This window comes from Herpailurus yagouaroundi, unplaced genomic scaffold, assembly GCF_014898765.1.
Source record: "Herpailurus yagouaroundi ecotype Mexico unplaced genomic scaffold, PumYag 545, whole genome shotgun sequence".
Taxonomy (NCBI): domain Eukaryota; kingdom Metazoa; phylum Chordata; class Mammalia; order Carnivora; family Felidae; genus Herpailurus; species Herpailurus yagouaroundi.
In genome coordinates, this window is record NW_024412762.1 from 40,170 (window position 1) to 63,227 (window position 23,058).

The 23,058-nt window shown below is 48.2% G+C and overlaps 1 protein-coding gene across 3 annotated transcripts in view; it reads right to left on the reverse strand.

Annotated features, from left to right (window-relative positions):
- The window catches only part of MED15 (mediator complex subunit 15), a 65,811-nt gene that overhangs the window by 40,155 nt on the left and 2,598 nt on the right, over positions 1-23,058 (reverse strand). For 2 of the 3 annotated variants that reach the window (XM_040465111.1, XM_040465109.1), the window contains exon 2: positions 2,543-2,630. The exons of the other annotated variant lie outside the window; for it this stretch is intronic. In XM_040465111.1, the coding sequence (XP_040321045.1) occupies positions 2,543-2,630 (88 nt within the window). The remainder of the gene's footprint in view (positions 1-2,542; positions 2,631-23,058) is intronic. 3 annotated transcript variants of the gene reach the window in all.

Consider the following 23,058-nt stretch of genomic DNA (forward strand, 5'->3'; position numbering starts at 1 on the left):
CAGGCTCTGCGCTGACAGCTCAGAGCCTGGAGCCTGCTTCGGATTCTGTGTCTCCCTCTCTCTCTGCCCCTCCCCCACTCACGTTCTGTCTCTCTCTGCCTATCAAAAATAAAGAAACGTAATAAAAAAAAATTTTTTAATTAAAAAAATAAAATTAAATAAAATCAGCAAAGGATCTGTATAAACAATTTTCCTAAGAGTATATACAAACGGCCAACAAGCACATGAAAAGATGCTCAGTATCATTAGTCACCAGGAAATGCAAATCAAAACCACAATTTTTGTGAGATACTGCTTCACACTCATTATGACAGCTATAATAATAATAAAAAAAAGACAAACAATAACAAGTGTTAAGGAGTGGAGGTATTGGAATCTCATACCCTGTTGATGGGAACACAAAATGACACAACTGCTTTCAAAAAGTCTGGCGGGGCGCCTTGCTGGCTCAGTAGGTGGAGCATGAAATTCCTGATCTCAGGGTTGTGGGTTTGAGCCCCACATTGGGTACAGAGATTACTTAAAAATAAATTTTAAAAAAATTTTTAGTATTTATTTAGTTTTGAGAGACAGAGACAGAGAATGTGTGGGGAAGGGGCAGAGAGAGAGGGAGACCAGAATCCAAAGCAGGCTCCAGGCTTTGAACTGTCAGCACAGAGCCTGACATGGGGCCCAAACCCACGAACCATGAGATCATGACCTGAGCCGAAGTCAGACACCTAACAAACTGACTGAGACAACCAGGTGCCCCCAAAATAAAATCTTTATTTAAAAAAACAAAAAACAAAAAACAAAAAACAAAACCCACAGCCTGGCAGTATTACCATATGATTCAGCAATTCTACTCCTCAGTATCTACCCAAGAGAAATGAAAATGGTATGTCAACAGGAAAGCTTCTACACAAATGTGTGTGTTTTTTTCTAAAGATTTTATTTATTTTTTATTTATTTAAAAACATTTTTCTAAACGTTTAGTTATTGAGAGAGAGAGAGAGAGAGAGAGAGAGAGAGAGAGAGAGAGATCGCACACGCGCATGCACGGGCAAACAGGCAGAGAGAGAGGGAGACACAGAATCTGAAGCAGGCTCCAGGCTCTGAGCTGTCAGCACAGAGCCTGATGTGAGGCTCGAACTCACGAAAGGTGCCAAAGTCAGATGTTTAACCAACTGAGCCACCCAGGTGTCCCAAGAAAATGTTTATTACGTATATCCAGAGTGCAGACCCCTTCACATCTCAGTGCTCAGCGCTCTTTCTTACACTTACATGTGGTCACAAACACATCATACAGGTGGTTTCTCTTCTGGAAATTGCTTTCTCTTCTGGAAATTGCTTTCTCCAGCCGATAATCTTGATCTTTCCATTTTGAAAAACGTTCACCTCATCTAAACACACAGACCATGTCCAAATTTCCCGAACTGACCTCTATATGTCTTAAAAATTGGTTTATCCAAACCAGTATCCCATTGAGGGCCACAAACAGCATCTGCTTTTTTTTTTTTTTTAACGTTTATTCATTTTTGAGAGATAATGAGAGACAGAGCATGAGCGGGGAAGCAGCAGAGAGAGAGACACAGAGTCTGAAATAGGCCCCAGGCTCTGAGCTGTCAGCACAGAGCCTGACATGGGGCTCGAACTCACAAATTGCGAGATCCTGACCTGAGCCAAAGTTGGACGCTCAACCGACTGAGCCACCCAGGCCCCCCTAACAGCATCTGCTTTTAATTCTTGACATGAAACGATGTTCTAGAACTCCCAATACCACACTCAGGAACAAAGTGCTCAACGCAGACCCAGTGCAGCTGAGGGTCTGCACAGTCAGGATTTGAGAGGGAGGCAGGGCAGGTGCAGTGGTGCAACAAAAGCCCTGGCTGGGCATCAGCCCCTTCTCGCATAAGCTGGGTAACACTAGACAAGCCGCTGGCTTCCTTGTTCCTGTTCTGCTTCATTTCTACAAAAACAGCTCTGCCCTGGGGAGAACACTCTATTGAAAGGAGGTAGTCACATGAAGCCCATGGCACCTGGCCCAGGACGAGAGCTCATACATTGGAAATCCTCCCTGACTACTCCACCTGTAACATTCCTCGGCCTGGATCCTAGCTCAAGGCCTCAACTTCCACAAGCATCACCTTTAGCACTAAACAAAAGATGACAAGAACTGTTCTGGGCCCACGTGTCAGAGCCCTGTGGAGCTTCGGTGAGCACCATGGGGAGCACTCTTCCTCAGAGGAACAGCTGGACCCCATTGAACACCCTACAAGAGCTGGGCTCTGCCCACCATGAATGGATGGTGCTGGCAATGGGGTTGTAGTCACAGGCCAGGCCTACATCCTGCATGTCTCCCCCCACCCTCCCGCCCGTATACCATGGACACGTGGGAAGACTGACAGCATACTGACGGTAAAGGTGACAGTGCCCATGGTCAATCAGTGAGCAGCCACCCCGCCCCCACTCCATAGGCAGATAGCTTCCAGATTCTGCCCTGCACCCTCCCCTTCCTAAGCCTCGCTGCCAGGGAGGGTGACTACACCCACCAAGGCCTTACCCGGGTCTTGGCCTTCAGGAACACATGGCTCTCCATATCCTTGCTGGATTTACTGTGGGCCACACCAGCTTTTCTCATGGCATCCTCACTGTAACACAGAAGAAGAAGAAGAGATATTGACATGTGCCTATAAGTCTGCTCCTGCAGGGTTCCAGGCCAGCAGGCCCTGCACAGCAACTGCCCCTGGATGGAAGAGGCACTGTCCCATGGCATACCAGCTTAGCTAAGGTCCAGGAGAGGCATCAAGGGAGGGACTCTCAGCACAGCGATAAAAGGCAAGCAAGCTGAGCAAGGGAGTAAGAGGGCAGAGCCATGAGAAGGAAAAAACAGTAAAGGCAGACACCACAAAGCAAAGCAGCTACCTCCAGCACAAAGAACCAGAGGATCTAGGCCCTAGGAGTCACTCACAACCCACACAAAATCAAGTGTATTCAGATGGCTGAGTAGCCAGCACCCTCGATTTCCTACCCTCTGAGTGGCCTGGGTCCCCACTCAACTCTGGCATTAAGAACCGTGGGGCCCTGGCTCCAGTCTCCTCCTCTGTAAAACAAAGGAGGCACACAAAGTCAACTCTTAGTCCCTCCCAAAGTACGTGGGACGTGCAGGTTCTCCAGGTTGGACAAAGGAAATAAACCCCACAAATGTGGCAAACACTTAAAAACACATTTGCCAAAACATGCCCAATCACAGACAGAATGCTATCATAGGTTTTCACCGGCTAATGCTCTGCTAGGATAGAGCCACGTACACCAGCTAAGCTTGAGCTCCCTGTGAATGGCAGCACACACCCTGCCGAACACACACAAAGCTAAGAAGAACATTTGTGTGTGTCAGAAAGGAAGGGGCATGTTAGGCTTGGGTCCCAGGGACTGGCCCATCTGCTCAGAGCCTGCCCTCTTTCCCAGCGTTGGGCATGCTGATAAACACATGAACGAGCACGTCAGGGATCTGCTGCCTCACCCCAGGAGAATTAAAAAAAGCCTGATCCAGAGGCACCTGAGTGGCTCAGTCGGTTAAGCGTCCGACTTCAGCCCAGGTCATAATCTCAAGGTTCATGAGTTTGAGCCCCGCATCGGGCTCTGCGCGGATAGCTCAGAGCCTGGAGCCTGCTTCAGATTCTGTGTCTCCCTCTCTCTTCCCCTCCCCCACTCACCCTCGTGCACTTTCCCTCTCTCTCTCAAAAATAAATGAAACATTAAAAAAATAATAAAAATAAAAATAAACATGCCCGGTCCAGTGGTGCTAGAAAGCCTACTGACTGCTCCACACAAACAAGCAAACCCCAGGGTACTGGAAGAGTATGCAAATGGGGCTGCAGGATCATGTTTGTGATCTTTAAATTCAGAAAGGAGGCTAGATTCTAAGACTTGGACAAATCTGTATTAATGTGTAAAAGAAGCATAAAATGACACTGACCCATTACACTGCTGGGTAACTCATTAAACACATGGGTTCAGAGTCCCTACCCCCATCTGCTTCCCCAACCTCCACCGAGGCAAAGAAGCAACAACATGTTCCTGTTAACAAGGCAGTCAGGATGGAGCAGACACACGCACGAGGGGCAATGTGATCAGGGCCACAAGAATGGAGTAAAAGGAACAATGCAGAAGGACAACACGAGATCAAACTCGTGGGGAAGTGAGGGTGGCAGGCTCAGAGGACTGAGCCAGCATGAGGCAGGCATCCATATGTGGAAATCAAGAGTCGTCACCCAGTTAGGCTCTAAGTCACTGAGCATTTCTGACAAGAGAACTGACTGAGCAAACCCGCTTTCAGAAGGACAACTCACCTGTGCCCCCAAGCCCCCAAGGCCATACTTGTTCCCTTCCCCACCTTCCAATAGCAGTGTGAGGCAAACCTTGCCATGGAGACTTGCCAGGGCTGAGGGCCACAGAGCCGCAGGAGGTGAGGGGAGAGAAGTAGACACAGCAAGAGGGTACTTGCTGGTCAGTGGAACATGCTGGAGGCTGGCTGAGAAGAAGTGGAGAGGCCATGGATAGAAGGTGGAGCCAGAAACCAAGGTGTGAAGCACAAAAAGGCAGAGGAAGGGCTGAGGGCTCTGAGAGGGGGACTCGATTACGCAGATGGGCTCTGTGCCCAAGACAAGCAATCTCCAAGGGCTTAGGCAGGCTCCTGGCTGGCTGAAAGCAATTCTCCCAAGCTGCTGGCTGGCCACTTTTAATGGAGTCAGCAGACTCACAGGCCCCACACAAACTCCGTGCACTCTGACCGCAGCAAAGACACCTGGCACCATCCACAGAGACAAGACACAGACAACAGCTTAATAGCTTTGAAGCAGGGGGACCTTGCCAGGTCCGAAGGCACCAGATCCCAGATGTGTGGAGGGAGGAGCCCTGCCCCATCCTGGTCAGGGCAACACCACTGAGGACACGGACAGTGTGGTCATTGGCTGTGACTCAAAGAACCTGAGGAGCATCATCAAGACAGGAGGCCAGAAACAGGCCTCTCTTGACAAGCTAGAATACACACCTTAACAAGAGCAAACAGAACTAGAATAAACGTCCACCAAAGGGGCTGAGCAGCTATGGAGCCAAGGAGGAAGGCCACTCTTCAGCCGGGAGCCAGGGCTCTGCGAGGCAGCACTGGGCCCATGTCACGTACGTGTCCTTTCCACTGCTGCACACAACACCTGTCCAAACAGGCCCTGCATGTTTGTTGGCTAAAGAGTGAAGAGGGCCCTGAGCACTATTTTCAGTTCTGCAAACCATATTTTTTTTTAATGTTTTTGCTCCTGTTTCTAGTCTGCAGATCACGCTCCACAGAATAGAAGATGAGGCAAAAAAGAAACCAGGCAGTTCTGCTCTCTGTTACCACCCCACACTTTCCCCAAGGAGGCCCTGTCCTTTCCTTTTCAGCCAGCTCAGCATCTTGCCGTCCATTATCTGGTTCTAACTGCACAGGGAACAGTTTGTCACATCAGTGGTTAAGGGTGGTGTCCCTTCCTCCTTCTGTACCAAAGACCAACGTGCTCACTGCATGAGGCTGCTGTGGGTCCCAGCCCCACATTCAGGGCAGCCCCCAAGCAGATGCAGGACCAGCTGCTCTCCACAGCCCCCTGTGCCCTGTCCCCACGATGCCTACAGAAGCAGCTGAATCTGGATGGCCACTCCTCAGCCTCTGTCTCCAGAAAACATACCCCTTCCAGCAACTGTCACTCAACAAAGTCAAACTAGCACACAAGAAAATAGATCTAAAGACAGAGTGGTGGTTACAGCCTCAGAGAAAACAACTTAGAAGAACAAGTCTTAGTGAGCTCCACCCACACACAAGCAAGCCTGAGGTCAGTGCGGGGAAGCCAAGGGCCTGCCCAGCTGGGGGAGGTCAGGGAGCAAAACTAGCATCAGCTCACAAGGGTGGACCCGAATCGGTGGTCCTGCCCCAGTTCCGATACCAAGGCAGCCGTTCCTAACCCTGAGGCTGACAGGAAGGTGGCAGCACCATAACAGAGGGGCCTGTCTGGTGGCCACTGCCTGGGCATGCCCAAGCCTCTGAGATGGATGGAGGACTGACACTGGCTCAGGAGCAGGCAGTCCTCCCTTTCAAGCTGGGCTCCACAGCTCCCCTGGTATAGCTTCCTCCTGTTTGCCATGGCTACACCAAGTCGGCCTGGTCAGGGTTCAACTGGTATCTGGTTTAGACCAGAGTTTCCTGGGGGAGGACCTGATCTACCCCACAGGCCCTGTGAACTCCCCTCCCAGGAGGTCAGAGGAGGCCCTTCCTGTCCAGACCCTGCCTGAGCAGAGGGCAGTGACACACCAAAAAACAAAAAAAACAAAACAAAAAAAACCCTGTAACCTCAGCTCTATGTCCACCAATTGCCCACACTGGAAACCTGGGAACCCCCTCTTCACTTCCTAATTCTGACTTCTGTTCCTTAAAATCCAAGTCCTCACCCCATCTCTTACTGTACCTTTGGTGGTCCTTCTTCATAGGCTTCTGTCTCCCGGTCCCACTCCTACCACCTCTGCCAGCTTCCCAAGCCACATGACTGCCAGTGGGAGTGGGAAGTGACCCAGGCTCTGTCCCCACCTGCCTCAAGGGCCTCGCTCTTTACCAGCAAGGCAGACAGCTGTGAAGCCCACTCCCTCAGCCCCCCAGAGCCCTGCTGCCCAGTATACTGCCCAACCATCCCCCCAGCCCTGCCTGTTGGGCCCTCCAACCATGTTCCTACCGAGGCACCCCCACTCATTGCCTCAGAGAAACCTCATGGTCACCCTGGCCACACCCGAGGCAGCTCCTGTGGGAACTGTCAGCTCCCTGTCGGTCAGCCCTGCTTGTCCTATGAACACCTTGAGAGCAGAGATTGGTATGCAGCAGGCAGTAATCAGTACCACATAACTGCCTATTTTTTTTTTTTTTAACGTTTATTTATTTTTGAGACAGAGAGAGACAGAGCATGAACGGGGGAGGGGCAGAGAGAGAAGGAGACACAGAATCAGAAACAGGCTCCAGGCTCTGAGCGGTCAGCCCAGAGCCGGACGCGGGGCTCGAACTCACGGACCGCGAGATCGTGACCTGAGCTGAAGTCGGATGCTTAACCGACTGAGCCACCCAGGCGCCCCAATAACTGCCTATTTTTAACACAAGGAGTGGTAATGCCATGCATTTTGACAGGTCACAATATACAGAATCGAGAATCAGTGTGGCAGATACAGGAGAAATCAATCCTCGAATAAGCACACCCAGGCAGCAGAAGCCAGGGTGACAGGAAAGGTATGTGCCAAGATGGGTGGAAGTGCTGGGCACTGGACCTGCAGGAAGCAGACAGAGGAAGAAGGGCCTGGGCTCCAGAATCACCCAGAAATCACACATACTGGGGCTCAAATTCCAGCCTGGCCACTGGCCAGCTCTGGGTCTTGGCAGAGGCACTCCATCTCCTCCCCACACATACACACACATGCTCCTCATAAAGAAGCTCTCTGAAAGGGCTGTGGTTAGAATGAAGGCAGGTGTACAGAAGAGTCAGGGTGTGAGGACAGGTCCAGCCTTGGCACAGCCTGCACAGCTCCTGTCCAGCATCCGGCCTACACTTTTTTCTGTCCCCAAATTGGGAAACTCAATTTGTCAACTGGAGTTGGTTCATATTCTTTGTAACACAAATCAGTGCAGGATAAGGCAAAAAAAAACTAGCAAACTGTGTCCTGAGAAGGTATGCATGGATGTAAGCTCCAAGTGTGCTAATGCTCCCAGCCTGCCCCTTGCGACTCCACCCCCCAGCCGATGACCCTGGATACAGCATCTGGATACAGATGCGGTGTGTCCTTACCTCATGGGGCTGGCCTGAGGATTACACTAATGATGTCAGGCACTTGGCACACAGGAAGCACTAGGGTGTGTTACAGAAATCAGAAAGCAGTCTGCCTAACTGCGCAGTAAGACTGCATCCCAAAATACCTCCAACGTTCGATGATGCTGGTGTCCCTCCCTTCCTAGCAGATGACAGCAGTCTCCCTCAGGCAGAGCTGCTCTCCTACTGAAGCCGAGCCACCTGGAAGTGTGCCCCAGCGGCTGCACACTTCTCAGGAAGGGGCTTTGAGTGGGTATGCTGATGAGAAACATTAAGCGGCCTTCCCTGCTCTCCGGCTGCCTGACCCTCCCATCATGCTCCATTCCAAAGGGCCCTGGTTCACACCCAAGGGTCTTTCCACCTCTCCTGACGGCACCCTCTTCAATGCCACACGCTTCTCCAGACTCAACCACCTCTGCCATTGCTGAACGTGTGCTCACATTCACAGAAGAGCGAGCCCGTCTGGTCTCCTGCTGCTGTCTAAAGCAGGAAGGTTCTTTCCTCTCTGGGTCACAGACTCACCCTCCTAGCTTCAGATGGACAGGATGCCCATCTATCTGTGTGAGGCTTCTGTTCTGCCCCGAGGAAACCTCTCCTCATTTGAGAACCACACAACCATCAAGCAACTGACCTCTCACAGGGCAGGAATTTTGCCAGCCCCGCCTCTCCCCACCCTACAAGAGAAGCCTCCAGATGAAGTGGCACCTGCATGTGCAAAGAGTCTGTTCAACTACCTAGGACCTTGCAGTTTACATGGGTGACCCTTCACCCTGTTTGTGTAAAAGCCCCAATCTTATGAAGCTCAAGATAACAGGAGAATACTTACATAACACTGGGATGAGGAAGGCTTTCCTAAGCACACCATCAAAAGCAGACACCATATAGGGAAAAAGATCTTGCCAAGTTAAAAAAGAATCCTACCACAATTTTACCAACCATCTACCAAAGAGATAAGGAAAAGGTGCCCCTGATACTCCAGACCCTGGGCACTTCAAGTCCACTGCTGATACCAGAGAAGCAAGGCTCTGGCATCCCTGCTTCCCTATCAGGTGCTCAGGACAGCACCCACCCCACCCTCACCCCATGCCTGTGCAATTGTCGTGTATGTGTGGGGGTAAGCTCCCAGCACTTGTGGCACAGCCCAGGAATGCTCTGTTTGGTAAAGCAGAGCTCAGGCCAGCACAAGAGAGAGCTGTCCCACCCTCTCTAAATGCCGGCTGGGTCTAAGCATTGCCCATGGTTGAGGCCTATCCCAAACTTTCTGCCCTGCCCCAGAGGAGGAATCCTATGAGCCCACCCCTAGAAGGGCCAGGAAGTGAAGACAGACCAGAAGGAAAGCAAATCACTACACTGGTCCTGAGCAGGAAACAGAGTTTTGACTTAAATTAAGCTAGCTTAAGCCACAGTGCAAATAAATATGTTCCCTGCAATAATTTCATTTAAAAATAAAATTAAATATGAACCTCCAGGCTGGCATAAGGAACTGAACCTGCACGTCTAATTTTGTTCCATCTTAAAACCCCACTAAAACTACCGATAAAGGGGGATTTTTTCTTTAACACAAACTCACAAAGCCAGGAAGGACAGGAGTAATGGCTCCAACAACAGGATTTTAGAATCTAGAAAGCCGATGGTCCAGTGGTGATAGACACGGCAAGCTAAGAAAGCAGAGTCCTAAGTAAGTGACAGTGAGGAGGGCTGAGGGCCAACCCAGTGACAGCTCCAGATTTTGGCAAAGCTCAGGACAGGGTGTGCCAGGAACTCAGGAACCAAGGGTAAATGGAAAGATTCCAGTGTGAAAGCCTTCCCCGCATCCCCTCCTCCACTTCACACTGCTGGGTAACCATTCCCACCCCAGCAGATACCAGAGATTTATTCTCTGGAGAAGAGTCACTAGACTGGGAGGGGTCAACCCACCCAGGTGAGAGGGCAAGGGGAGGATAATGAAAAAAGTGAACTATGTGGCCACTGAGTGTCTAGATCCACACTAACTGTTGAAGCCCACCTGTCTCCCTTCTGCCCACCCGTGGCTTCCTCCAGTGTAGCACCCAGGCCTTCACTCTACAGCCCAGTGTTTAGAAGACCGTGTTTTGGAGGAAAGACAGAGCCTGAAGCTACATGAACCTCTGGGGAAGCTCCCAGTGGACAAGCCCCTCGTGCTAAAAGCATCCGCCTGCCTTCCTGGTACCCCTGTCCTCTTGAGGTGAGCCACCAACCAAGGGCTTTCCAAGACACCCTTACGTGGCAGATGAAGACCCCATGAGAAAAAAATGCCAAGAAACTATCTTTACTATCCAAAGATAAGATGTTGCATCCATTTAACAAGAACAGGAGTCTACAAAACAGGAAGTCAGGTTACAAAAAGCAAAGCAAAGAGTTCTTAGAATTAAAAGCATGTTAGCAATGAAAAGTCAGAGATAAAACTGAAATCTCCCACAGAACACAGCAAAAGGACAAAGAGATGGATATAGAAGATAAAAGATAAATTACAAGAGGACCAAAGGGCCAACATTCAGACACAGGGGGGCAGAGGGAACACAGGGAGCAGAAGGAACGTGACACGACATGATTTGGAGGAACTTTCCCTGAAGCACCGGACATGAGTTGTGGCAATGAGACAAGTCGCCTCGAAGCTCACTGGGAGAAGTGCTGGGCCCGCACAAGCAGCAGCACGAGAAACAAGAAAACAGCGGGATGCACTTCTCAATCCTTGAGTTAGTATTTCCAAACCAGAAGCCCATGTGCACCCAAATGGACATGGCCTCCAGAAATTGAGTTCTTTCTCTAGAAGCTAGTGGGATGAGGGAGTGAACCAAAAAGAACACACCACAGGATACAGGAAACAAGAAACCCAACAATGGAGCTGTGCAGCTCAAGAGACTAGCACTGCCTCTGGCCTGTGCCCATGAGAGCTCCAGAGGGAAGTCCAGGGAAAAAGCCAGAGCTGACAGACAGCCTGGCAGCACTGAGCGTGGGGATGACCGTACTGAGCGGTGACTGGAAGATACAGGAAAAGTCAGCCACAGGTACACAGAAAACTGGGCACATTTTTAAGAAGGCAATTTAATTCTGGAGAAAAAAAATAATGGTCATCTGTAGGATATCATTTGTATAGGCATAAAACGTAAGTATTCCTTACGGATTTACCCAGAAGGTAAAATACTGGCAGAACGAGGGAGAAGCACAGTTAATGGCTGTGTAAAGGGAGCTACAGAGAAAGTCAATAGATAATTTATGAAACTCATAAACGTGATGACCTGAGATAGAGGCACATGCACGTTACACGGAATCACAGGCACATGCCAGAAGGAAGAGCAGAGAGTCACAGGGGAGTACTCAGTGAGTGGGGACACACCACGGTTTCTTGTCTTTTACCACTCCTTGACTTTTAAAACTGAATGTGCATATATTACTTTGATAAAATAAGAACTGAAAGTTCAATGACAAAATCCACATAAAGAGTGTGCCACAGACTCTGCCACAAAGAAATACTTAGTGAACACCAGCTGTTAATAAGGGTCTCCTCGGGCCACCTGCTTGGCTCAGTGGGTACAGCATGTGACTCGAGTTCAAGCTCCATGTGGGGCATAGAGATTACTTAAAAAAAAAGGGGGGGGTCTCCACCTTTCTTTTTTTTATTATCATTTATTTATTTTGAGAGAGAGCATGAGCGTTCAGGAGGGGCAGAGAGACAGAATCCCTAGCAAACTGTGTGCTGACATTGTAGCAACACAGGGCTCGAACACACGAACTGTGAGATCATGACCTGAGCTGAAAATCAAGAGTTGGACACTTAACCAACTGAGCCACCCAGGCATCCCTCCTTCACCTTTCTAATCCTTCCAGACTCAGACAACATGGAGACATGATGCTCACGCTTCATTGCCAATTTTGACCCCAGGAGCATCCCGAAAAGCCTACCACACATTCCACAGCCCCTCAGTCAGAGAAGTCCTGAGCAAAGCAGTCCCCTGCATCCTCCCATCCAGCTGAAAAAGCCCCTTCCTGTCCATCCCACCCCCCAAAGCGCAGGACTGTTCAGTCGGGTCTTCGACCTTCACCAAGTCCTTAGGAAGCTCCAGAGCAGCCTCCTGTGCCTCTCTTGGTCTCCTCTCCTCTCAGTTCCGTGGCAGTGGTTTACTGCCCCAGGTGGTTTCGTCTAGGAGGCAGGCAATGACTAGACACCAATTGTTCAATCACCAATAGTAACCAATGCAAACACCTGGCCTCAACAGGGAGTGGGCCTTCTTGACCTCACAGGTAGCCGTTAGCAGAACACAACTGCTTCCTTTTCTTTGTTGCCATCCTTCTGCATTCCAGTTCTCTGACTTTTTGAAGAAATATAAAGTGTTTTCTAACTAGATAAAAATCCGTATTTCAGAATTTAGCCAGCCACCTACATGTAAGGAAAGAATATTTTAGTCTTGCAGAAAGAAATTTCTTAATCATACAAACACAAGAGACTGAAAGCACTTTCTTCTCACATTCCTCTTGGTTTGTTTGATCAAGCTCTCCAAATTCTGCCCTCAAGATTTCTCAATCCCCAATGAACTGGATCAACAGAAGAACTACTCCTAGAGAGAATATCATTGCCCTGAAAAGAGCATGTTGTTATTTGAGCTAGTTCAGAAGACTTACAAACTTTGTCATTTACTCCAATCTGCTGGTTTGGCCTCAACAGGTCCAGGAGAGTCCTCGAGATCCCTGTTCAGGCACTGGCCTCTGGGCTCCAGGCCTGCAACCACGTGCTGAGGATTCTCTCTGCCAAGCCAATAATTTATTAAAATGCTTATCTCACATGATTTTGTGGTATTTGGAGAGTAAAGCCCTATCGTCTACAGATCTGCACTCAAGGACTAGCAGTTGACATCATATGGTGTCTGGAATGTGATTGAAAATAGTCCAGGAGTGGGTGGAGAGGGATGGGTGAAACTGGCCATATGTTGCTAACTCTCCAAGTACCTGAGAGAACATTCTTCTATCTCTACTTCTGCAAATATTTGGAAAAGGCCATAATGGAACTTTTAACAAGATAGTAAATAAAAAGCTCGTGTCAAGCATGCAGGATGACTGTGCAGAGGAGCTTGGAGAAGGCTTACTCCCAAGACTGCCTCACTGTGAGGCCATCTTGGCTGTCACACAGGGAGTGACCATGCACTCTGAGTCACCCTGGCTGCACAGTCCCCCTCAGCCTAGGGAAGCATGGCCCTCTGGAAGGCAGCAACCAATAAATGTCTTAAGAAATCTGCTCCCACACCACAGGTCAGTCCAGTTCCTCACAACCCAACCACGGGAAGAGTCCCATTGGCCAGAAGCTTTGCTGTGTCCATGCCTCATATAAACCGGGGCCATAGGCACACAGGTCCCAGCCAGAGTCACCCCCAGAAGAGGAACACAATCTGAGCTGTGAAAAAGCCAAAACTCAAACTGAACTCAAGAGTTCAAGTATAAATTTTAAAAAATTAAAGTTAAAAAAAAAAAGAGTTCAAGTATAAAAATATACAGGTATAAATAAACAAACAGGTGTGTGTGTGTGTGTGTGTGTATACACACACACATATATTCACATATTTAAAATACATACATATCTTGGCACAAAAACAGACCCTCAGATCAATGGAACAGAATAGAGAACCAGATAGAAATGGACCCACAAATGTATGGCCAACTAATCTTTGACAAAGCATGAAAGAATATCCGATGGAATAAAGACAGTCTCTTCAGCAAGCGGTGCCGGGAAAACTGGACAGCGACATGCAGAAAAATGAGCCTGGACCACTTTCTCACACCATACACAAAAATAAACTCAAAATGGATGAAAGACCTAAGACAGAAAGCCATCAAAATCCTCAAGGAGAAAGCAGGCAAAAACCTCTTTGACCTCGGCTGCAGCAACTTCTTATTCAACATATATCCAGAGGCAAGGGAAACAAAAGCAAAAAGGAACTATTCGGACCTCGTCAAAATAAAAAGCTTCTGCACAGCAAAGGAAACAATCAGCAAAACTAAAAGGCAACCGACGGAATGGGAGAAGACATCTGCAAACGACGTATCAGGTAGAGTCAGTATCCAAAGTCTATAAAGAACTTACCAAATTCCACACCCAAAAAACAAATAATCCAGTGAAGAAATGGGTAAAAGACATGCATAGACACTTCTCCAAAGAAGACATCCAGATGGCCAACCGACACATGAAAAAAGGCTCAACATCACTCATCATCAGGGAAATACAAATCAAAACCACAATGAGATACAACCTCACACCTGTCAGAATGGCTCACATTAACAACTCAGGCAACAACAGATGTTGGCGAGGATGCAGAGAAAGATGATCTCTTTTGCATTGTTGGTGGGAATGAAAGCTGGTGCAACCATTCTGGAAAACAGTATGGAGGTTTCTCAAAAAACTAAAAATAGAACTACCCTACGACCCAGCAATTGCACTACTAGGTATTTACCCAAAGGATACAAGTATGCTGTTTCAAAGAGACACACGCTCCCCAGTGTTTATAGTAGCACTATCTGTTAACAATAGCCCAAGTATGGAAAGAGCCCAAATGTCCATCGATGGATGAATGGATAAAGAAGATGTGGTATCTATATACAATGGAGTATTACTCGGCAATCACAAAGAATGAAATCTTGCCATTTGCAACTACGTGGATGGAACTGGAGGGTATTATGTTAAGTGAAATGAGTCAGTCAAAGAAAGACAAATATCATATGACTTCACTCATAGGAGGGCTTTAAAATACAAAAAAGATGAACATAAAGGAAGGGAAACATAAATAATATAAAAACAGGGAGGGGGACAAAACCTAAGAGACCCTTAAATATGGAGAACAAACAGGGTTACTGGAGGTGTTGTGGGAGGGGGAATGGGCTAAATGGGTAAGGGGCATTAAGGGATCTACTCCTGAAATCATTGTTGCACTATATGCTAACTTGGATGTAAATTTTAAAAAATTAAAAAATAAATACATTTTAAAAATAAATAAAATACATACATATCAAAGCATACACCCACAGAAGCAGGACTGAAGAGAAAAAATTAAACTGTCAGCAATAGCCATCTCTGGGTAGAGAGAGTATGGAAAACATCTTCCTGTTTTGAAATCCTCTACAATGTTATCTGAAAGGGAATTAAGTACTGCACCCATCAGTCCTGAACACAATGACCAAAACAGGAGACAGAGGCAGGCCCAAGCTGCTGGGACTGGCTTCCCGTGCCCACACCGCCCCACCCCAGTCTCTCCGCACATCTCCTCTGCCCACCACACCCACCGCCACAGCCTTCTGCCTGGCCTCCTCTGCCACTCCTACCCACTTCACAACTGCAGCTAACTGCTCTTCCAGGTTTGTTCCTTGCATCACCTTGGAAGGGTTGACACCCCACACACTCCACACACCATCACCTTAAATTTTTTCATTTATTTAATGTTTATTTATTTTTGAGAGAGAGACAGACAGAGCACGAGCAGGGAAGAGGCAGAGAGAGAGGGAGACACAGAATCCCAAGCAGGCTCCAGGCTCTAAGCTGTCAGCACAGAGCCTGACACAGGGCTCGAACCCATGAACAGAGAGATTATGACCTGAGCCGAAGTTGGACACTTAACTGACTGAGCCACCCAGGCGTCCCTATACACCATCACCTTGCACCCCACCTGTCAGAAGCAGCACAGAATCAGGGCCCATCTCCCTCAGGGGTGCATATCTGTGTCTTTCTCCTCCCCTTCCTCCTGCACGTACACACAGTTGCCGAATTTCAAAGCTTCCTTACATATAGGATCTCTCCCTCCTAAATCATCCTCTCCTTTCCCACTGTCGTGGCACCTAGTGGGTCTCAAATTTGAGTATGCATTCAAAATCAACAAGGATGCTTATTATAAAGGCAGGTTCCTTGACAATGTCAGATGTTGGTAAGGATGTCTGACAAGGGGAACACCCCACGTGGCTGGTGGGAAAAGTAAATGGATACACACCACCTGGGAAAACTGTCTGGCAGACTGTACCCCAACGTCCATCGAGTGTAGAACAGAACAGAGAAGTGATCTGGGGTAGAGTTGCACAATGGATGACACATGGCATAAGTAAGAATGGCTACCTAAAAGGTTGATCACCCATCACAGACATGCTAATTGAAAGAAGCTGCTGAGTGAAAGAAGCCAGACATGGTGTGACTCCAATGACAGGGAAGTTTAGGAACAAACGTCTCCCTGGCCTGGGAAGCCAGAAGAGTGGGGGCACATTGGCTGAAGCACAGCGGGGAGCCTGCTGGGTGCTGGGCCTGTTCCAGATGCAGGCCTGGGCTGTGGCTAAGGGGGTGTTTTCATGTGTGAACATTCATCTGGTAGTGTCATGCTGAAGATGTGTCCTTTTGTCATTCACTGAAGTAGGTTTGTTATACTTCAATATAGAGAGGCACCATGTGAGACAACCAGAGCCCTGACCCCATCCTCAGGTTGGACTGGATTGGCCTTGAGCCTGAGTTCCTAGTACACAGCACCTGGTGAGGATTTGCTCTGCATTTTCACAGGCCTGAATCCCTCCAGCATGAATCAGAGCAGACCCATGGCTTTTGGAGGGCACAGAGTGTTCCATCAGGGTTTCTCAGAGCAAATCTGGCATTCTTTGTAACAGGTGCTCCATGCCACACACAGTGGCCAGATCACTCAATAAAACATCACCTCTGATGAGGATTGAGAGGGAGTCAGAAAGGGGAGAGGGGGCAGAAAAGAAGGATGAGCCTCTGGAGGTGTGGAGAGGGGGGAGTTCTGGTCCAGGCCCCTTAGTCTGGATGTGCCCACCTGCCTGTCCCTCTCCTGGACTGGATGCGAGTGGGTCAGCTCAAAGGCAGCCGGGTCACTCCTATTCCCTACCCACCCCTACCCACCCCCCCCCCCCCAGCAGATTCCCAGGTGGGGAACTTAGAGAAGACTGTGGGGCCAAGGGCAAAGAGAAAACAGGGTCCAGAAGGAGGAGGGAGCAAGACGGAACTTGGCTGTCATTCACCAAGCATGAGCTCCAAGATGTGTATAAATGAGAAAATGGGTAAACCTGAGGGAAGGGTGTACCCAAGCACTCTATACTATCCTTACAATTCTGCATGTTTGAAACACTCTCAAAATAAAAAGCTCAGAGTAAGGAGAACAGGGACTTCAAGAGGTCAAATGTCTTCTCCAAAGGCTCACTGCTCTAAGTAACAGCTATGCCACCTCAAGATACTTAACTCATTCAATCAGTGATCTTTATTAACCCTCACCATGTTAGCAAGTGATTTGTTATTAAAATGGAAAGGAGCATCTCCATCACAGTATAGGTTTCAAGATTATTATGCCTGGGCTTCTAATGTATCTTCTTTGTTCTCCAGGATTGGATACTCATTTGTTTATCTGTTAAACAGAACCACCTACTAACTGCCTGGACTCTCCATCTTTAATTTTTTTTTTTTTTTAACGTTTATTATTGAGAGACAGAGACAGAGCATGAGCATAGGAAGGGCAGAGAAAGGGGGAGACACAGAATCTGAAGCAGGCTCCAGGCTCTGAGCTGTCAGCACAGAGCCCGACGCAGGGCCTGAACCCACAAACCAGGAGATCATGACCTGAGCCGAAGTCAGATGCTTAACCAACTGAGCCACCCAGGCGCCCCTGAACTCTCCGTCTTTAAATAAATGTCTTGATTAAAAAAAAAAAGGCTCAGAATGCGAAGTGGTTCAATGTTTAGGTAGCACTGATGGAGAGAAAGCCCTGGAAGGCCATCAGAAGAGAAGCCAGCACTGCTTTCCACCATCCTACCTGTGATTATTATGCACCTCTTATCTAAGCCAAGGCATCATGCCAGGAGCTCAATGAGATACAGAGGTATAAGACCAGATCCTACACTCTAGGAATTCATAATACTGTTGGCAAGGCAAAAAAATAATGATGAGTGTAAAAATAGCAAAAAAGAGTTAATCTGTTTAGTACATGCCAGGGTGCACCCAGTGCGGGCCCTACAAACTCAAGAGGAAGTAAGAATTGCCATGGTCTGAGCCATCAGGGCTCATGAGAAGGGGATGATGCCAAAGCCAAACCTCCAATAGGGAAGAGAAAGAACAGAGAAGTATGAAACCAGAGGGCCTGGCATGGAGGAGGGAGCATCTGGCTGGGCCTCTCATACCAGCATGGTGGGAAAGCCATCTGGAAGGACAGTTTCAGACTGAAAGGAGAATGCTTCTTAAAAGGGGTGGAAAGAATCATCTTAGGAAGGCTGTGGTGCCACTCAGGGCCCAGATGAGGGAGGACATCCACATTGAAGGCAGAACACATGTGACTTTCCACCTTATGGTAGCTATCTGTGACCATGGCTCCATCTTCCTCATGTGCACACAGGGCACTTCATCTGGACCACATGTTCTGCTTGCTAACCTGTTCTCAGTATCATTGGGTTATGAACATCTCTTGTGTTATTTTTTTAAAAGATTTTTAAGTAATCTCTACACCCCAAAGTGGGACACAAACTTACAACCCCAAGATCAAGAGTCACATGTTCTACCGACTGAGCCAGCCAGGTGCCCCTCCCATATCTTTTTTTTTTTTTTTTTAATAAAGTTTATTCATTGGTGGGGAGAGGGAGGGAGTGACTGGAAGAGGGAGAGAAATAAGAGAAAATGAATGAGCAGGAGAGGGACAGAAAGAGAGCGGACAGAGGATCCAAAGTGGCCTCTGCACTTACAGTAGAGAGCTCGAGGCAGAGCTCAAATTCAAACTGTGAGATCATGACCTAAGCTGAAGTCGGATACTCAACCAACTGAGCCACCCAGGCGCCCCGTCTCATATCATTTTTTTTAAGCAATTTTAATGTTTATTTATTTTTGAGAGAGAGCGCAAGCGCACAAGTGGAGGAAAGGTGAAGAGAGGGGGACAGAGGATCCGAAGTAGGCTCTGTGCTGACAGCAGAGGCTCGAACCCATAAACCATGAGATCATGACCTGAGCCAAAGCTGACACTTAACTGAGCCACCCAGACACCCTCTCCCATGTCATTTTCTTAAAATTGTTTTCATGTTTATTTTTGAGAGAGAGAGAGAGAGAGACAGAGCATGAGTGGTGAAGGAGCAGAGAGCAGGAGACAGAATCTGAAGCAGGCTCCAGGCTCTGAGACGTCAGCACAGAGCCCTACACGGGCCTCAAACCCACATGCAGTGAGATCGTGACCTAAGCCCAAGTCGGAGCTTAACTGCCTGAGCCACTCAGGTGCCCTTCCCATGTCATTTTTAACAGCAGCACTGAACCTGCCATCTCCAGCTCCCACAACAAATCTAATCCAGCTCCACTGCTGGCTAATCTCCCCTGTCCCACTCCTGACTTGATGTGGACATGAGCATCCTCACTGCCAACAGATTTTGAATACTCTCCTGCCTATAGCCTTGGAGGAAACGCCTAAGGAAGTAGACATTTTAAGCTTACGGGAATAAACGGTATTGCCAAATGGCCTTCCAGAAAAATGGCCTCATTTATGTGCCTCCAGCAGCAGCTTGTGAGGAATGTCGGTTTGTCTGCGTCTTCCTGTTCATGGTTCACTTTCTCCAACTTGGGGCACCTGGCTGGCTCAATGGGCAGAGCATGTGACTCTTGATCTCAGGGTTTGGTTTTGTTTTTTAATTTATTTTTGAGAGAGAGAGAGAGCACACAAGCCGGGGAGGGGGTAGAGGAGGAGACAGAGAATCTTAAGCAGGCTCCATGCTCAGCGCAGAGCCCGATGTGGGGCTCTATCCCATCACCCTGGGATCATGACCTGAGCCAAATTCAAGAGTCAACATTCAACCGACTGAGCCTGAAGCTGAATGTGGGTACATGGGCATGGGGTCTTTATACTACTTGGTTTCTGGATTTAAACATTCCATTTTGAATTCTTAAAAATTCATTAGAATTCCTTTAAAAATGTGCCCTCTAGTATGGAACCAACATTACTGCCCTGAGGAATGCTTTAAAGGGTACTCCCCTGCCCTGCATGACAGTGGTATGATGATCATGTGACCACCGGGAATGCCAAACATGGAGCCTGGGCTAACCACCCACCTTGTCACAAATGGTAGTAAGAGTCGGAAGACTTCTGGTCAGGAATGGATGTTAAGGGCTGCAGGTGTGGCAGGTGGGTGGGATCTCTTACAAAAGGGAGCTGGTGAGGCTGGGAGGCTGGCTACAGCCTGTGTGGAGGCCAAAGATGTTCAGAGGCTTGCTGGCTGGCCCTTCCGCCACTGTTTGGGTCGCACTGACTCACAGGGAGTTGCTAAAACGGATGCCCACTGGCACTTGGCTTGGGTTAATTTCCAGAGCTGCCATCTCCCCTCTACCCCTAAAAAAGGCATGACTTCTTTCAGATTATAAGGCAGTTTGCCTCTCCTGTCCTGCCACGGTTCAGCAAACATTCATTTGTAATATGCAGAGCATAACTATAAGCAGCAGTGACTTCTCCTCTACACCTCAGTTTCTTCCCCTTAAAAACAGGAGTAACAAGTGCATCGAATGACCCTGCAGGCATGAAGTCAATGGGCTAACATAGGTCACCTCCTGCAGCGGGGGTTCATGTCAGCTGCTGTGTTGCTGCTGTTGAGGAAGCCCTGGACCCCTGAGCAGATGAGGGCTCACATCCCTTCAGGTTACTGTCACTCCTGGTCTAGAGGCAGTAGGGCCAAGGGTCAAGACTCTTGAAGTCAATGGCTCCACGATCACTTCCTGATTGCTGTCAGGGGCAGCAAGGCTTAAGGTGGTCAGACAGATGGGCCCCTGGCCTCAGGGAATGAACATTTTAGTGGTGGCTTATACACAGAAGCCTGCAAGCCAGCCCAGTTGTTGAGATACGGACCAGGCTATCGAGAAAGCAGAGGAGCTCAGGAACTTCCCCACTGGAAAACAAGGGCCAGAATCGCACCAGGAGGGTACCAGGCTGTTGGGATGTCTGAACATGATAAGCCACAGAAAAAGCTCACCCAAGACTCGCTCACTTCTGCTTGGAGGATAAAACATAACCCACAGGCAGAATCTAGACATGCAAGTTTCAGGGCACTCCCCATCCTTCTTCCCTAAGGCCTCTCCAGGACCTTGGAAGTTGCTATTAGTTGTTTGTTCTTTGTTCCTTATGTTTTGTTTTGCTTTGTTTTATTACATTTCTGGCTAAGTAGCACTCAACTTTCTCCTTATGGTACAGGCAGAAAGCTCTCCATCTCCTAGGTCCCAACTTGGAGCTCAAATCTCTTTCAGAGGCTGACTTGTCTGCCCTGAGTCTGCTTCATGCTCCCTAATCTCCTGGCACTTGAGTAGAGAGCCCTGATACACGCTGCCCTTCCCCCACCACCCGTATCTCCTCCCCTCTGCAATCTGTTCAACCCAACAGACATTTATTTATTTCATGTCTATATGTGCAACATGCTGTACTAAGAAGTGGGAGGCATAAAAAGTCTCAAGAATAAGATGGAAGAAAAATTTAGAAGAACCGGAAGAAGTGATTGACGAAGTCCTTTCATTCATTCACTGCTTACCTACTCCATTCCAGGCACAGTGCTGGCAACTACAAATACATGCTTGTTCTCTGGGATCCCACAGACCAGACCCATGGTCAACACTAATCCAACGATTCCCCCAGGAAGGCCCAAGGCCCACAAAGGCCAGCTTGAGAACTCTAAGGGGGGCTTCTCCTGGAGTGCTGCGGGGACAGTAGATGTTCAATGAAGAAATGATCTGAACTCACCAACAACATCACAACTACCCTCCCCACGAGCTCCTTTAAGTGTCATCAACTCCCATAACCAGCCTTGGGGGTTTCACCTTCACCTTCCAGGGCTCCTACTCCTGCAAGAGCCTAAGGAGGAGGCATCTGCTAGGGCTCAGGTGGAGGTCTTTTTATTTTCCCTCCACCTTCCCTGTTAAGACAGACTGGACTCCAGCCATTTCATAGATAAAGATGATCTAGAAAGGTTAAGTATCCTGCACATGGTCACTTGGGCTAACAAGTAGAGAAAATGGGGTTTCCAGAGCTTCACAATGCACGCTGGCACAGGTAAAGAAGACCACTGTAGAGAGAGCGGTTCACGCAGCCTCTAGGAAAACACTTACTCTTGCACATCTCAACAAGTGTTTTATTTGCCAGGTGCCATGTTTCATAGGACTGGGGTCCCACCAGAAACTACAAGGGGCTGAGATCCAACACATCGAAGGAGGTGACCCACTTTGGCCAGGTAGGCAGGGAAGGATCTGGAGTATTTGTTATTTAAGCAGACATTTAAAGGAAAGGAAGAGAAACTGGTCATAAGTGGGGGGGGGGGGGGGGGGGGAGTCTACCCATTGTCAAATACCCTAAATACTTGGTAATAACTTGTTTAAAAAGAGAGAAAAAAAAAACTTAAGAGTGTTCAAGAAGCTGAAAAACCAGAGAGAATGGAGCAAGCTGGGGGGTTTGAGAAGAGGTGACTAGGCCAGGCCACCTGGAGTCTTATTAATGCTAAGAGAAGTCACAGAAGGTTTTCAGCAGGGCAGCAGAGAGCAAGGGGAGGTGCAGTCCAGAATGGGCCCAAATGAGGTAGAGGCGGTGGAGGGCTAAGAAGAGGCTATACTAGAGAGTCCCTGCAAGGGCTCTCCTAACCAGCCCCAACTCAAAACTGCTTTTTCTCATGATGGACAAGAGACTAGATTATTGGGCCTGTGATCTGAAGCACTGTTCTCTTGGTAGATACTCAAGAGCAAGATGGAGAGAGTGAACGAGCTATCAGATGCTTCTCCTTCTGTTGAAACTCCCCAGCTCTTCACTATGCTTTCTTTACTCCCTCACTCATCTATAAACTACTCAGGTTCAAAACATTTCCCAAGATATCCACCTTCAACCAACAGCATGAACACCAGAGGAAGTCAGAATTAAACCCATGAACACAACAAATCAAGGTACCAAGAATCATGATTTTTAAAGTGAACCATAGAGATAAAACAGACAAATCTGCAAACTCAGAACACCACATCATGTTAGGCAGACAACATCTGAAACTGCTCATCCCAGCAGTGGTAGCAGAAAGGCTCCCAAAGGTGTCCATGGGAATCCATGAACACGCTACGTTATATTTACAGAGATAATTAAAGTTATGCACTTTAAAATAGGAACATCACCCTGGATTATCTGAGCGGCTCCAATCTAATCTGAGTCTTTACTAGAGAATTTTCTTGGCTGAAGTCAGAAAG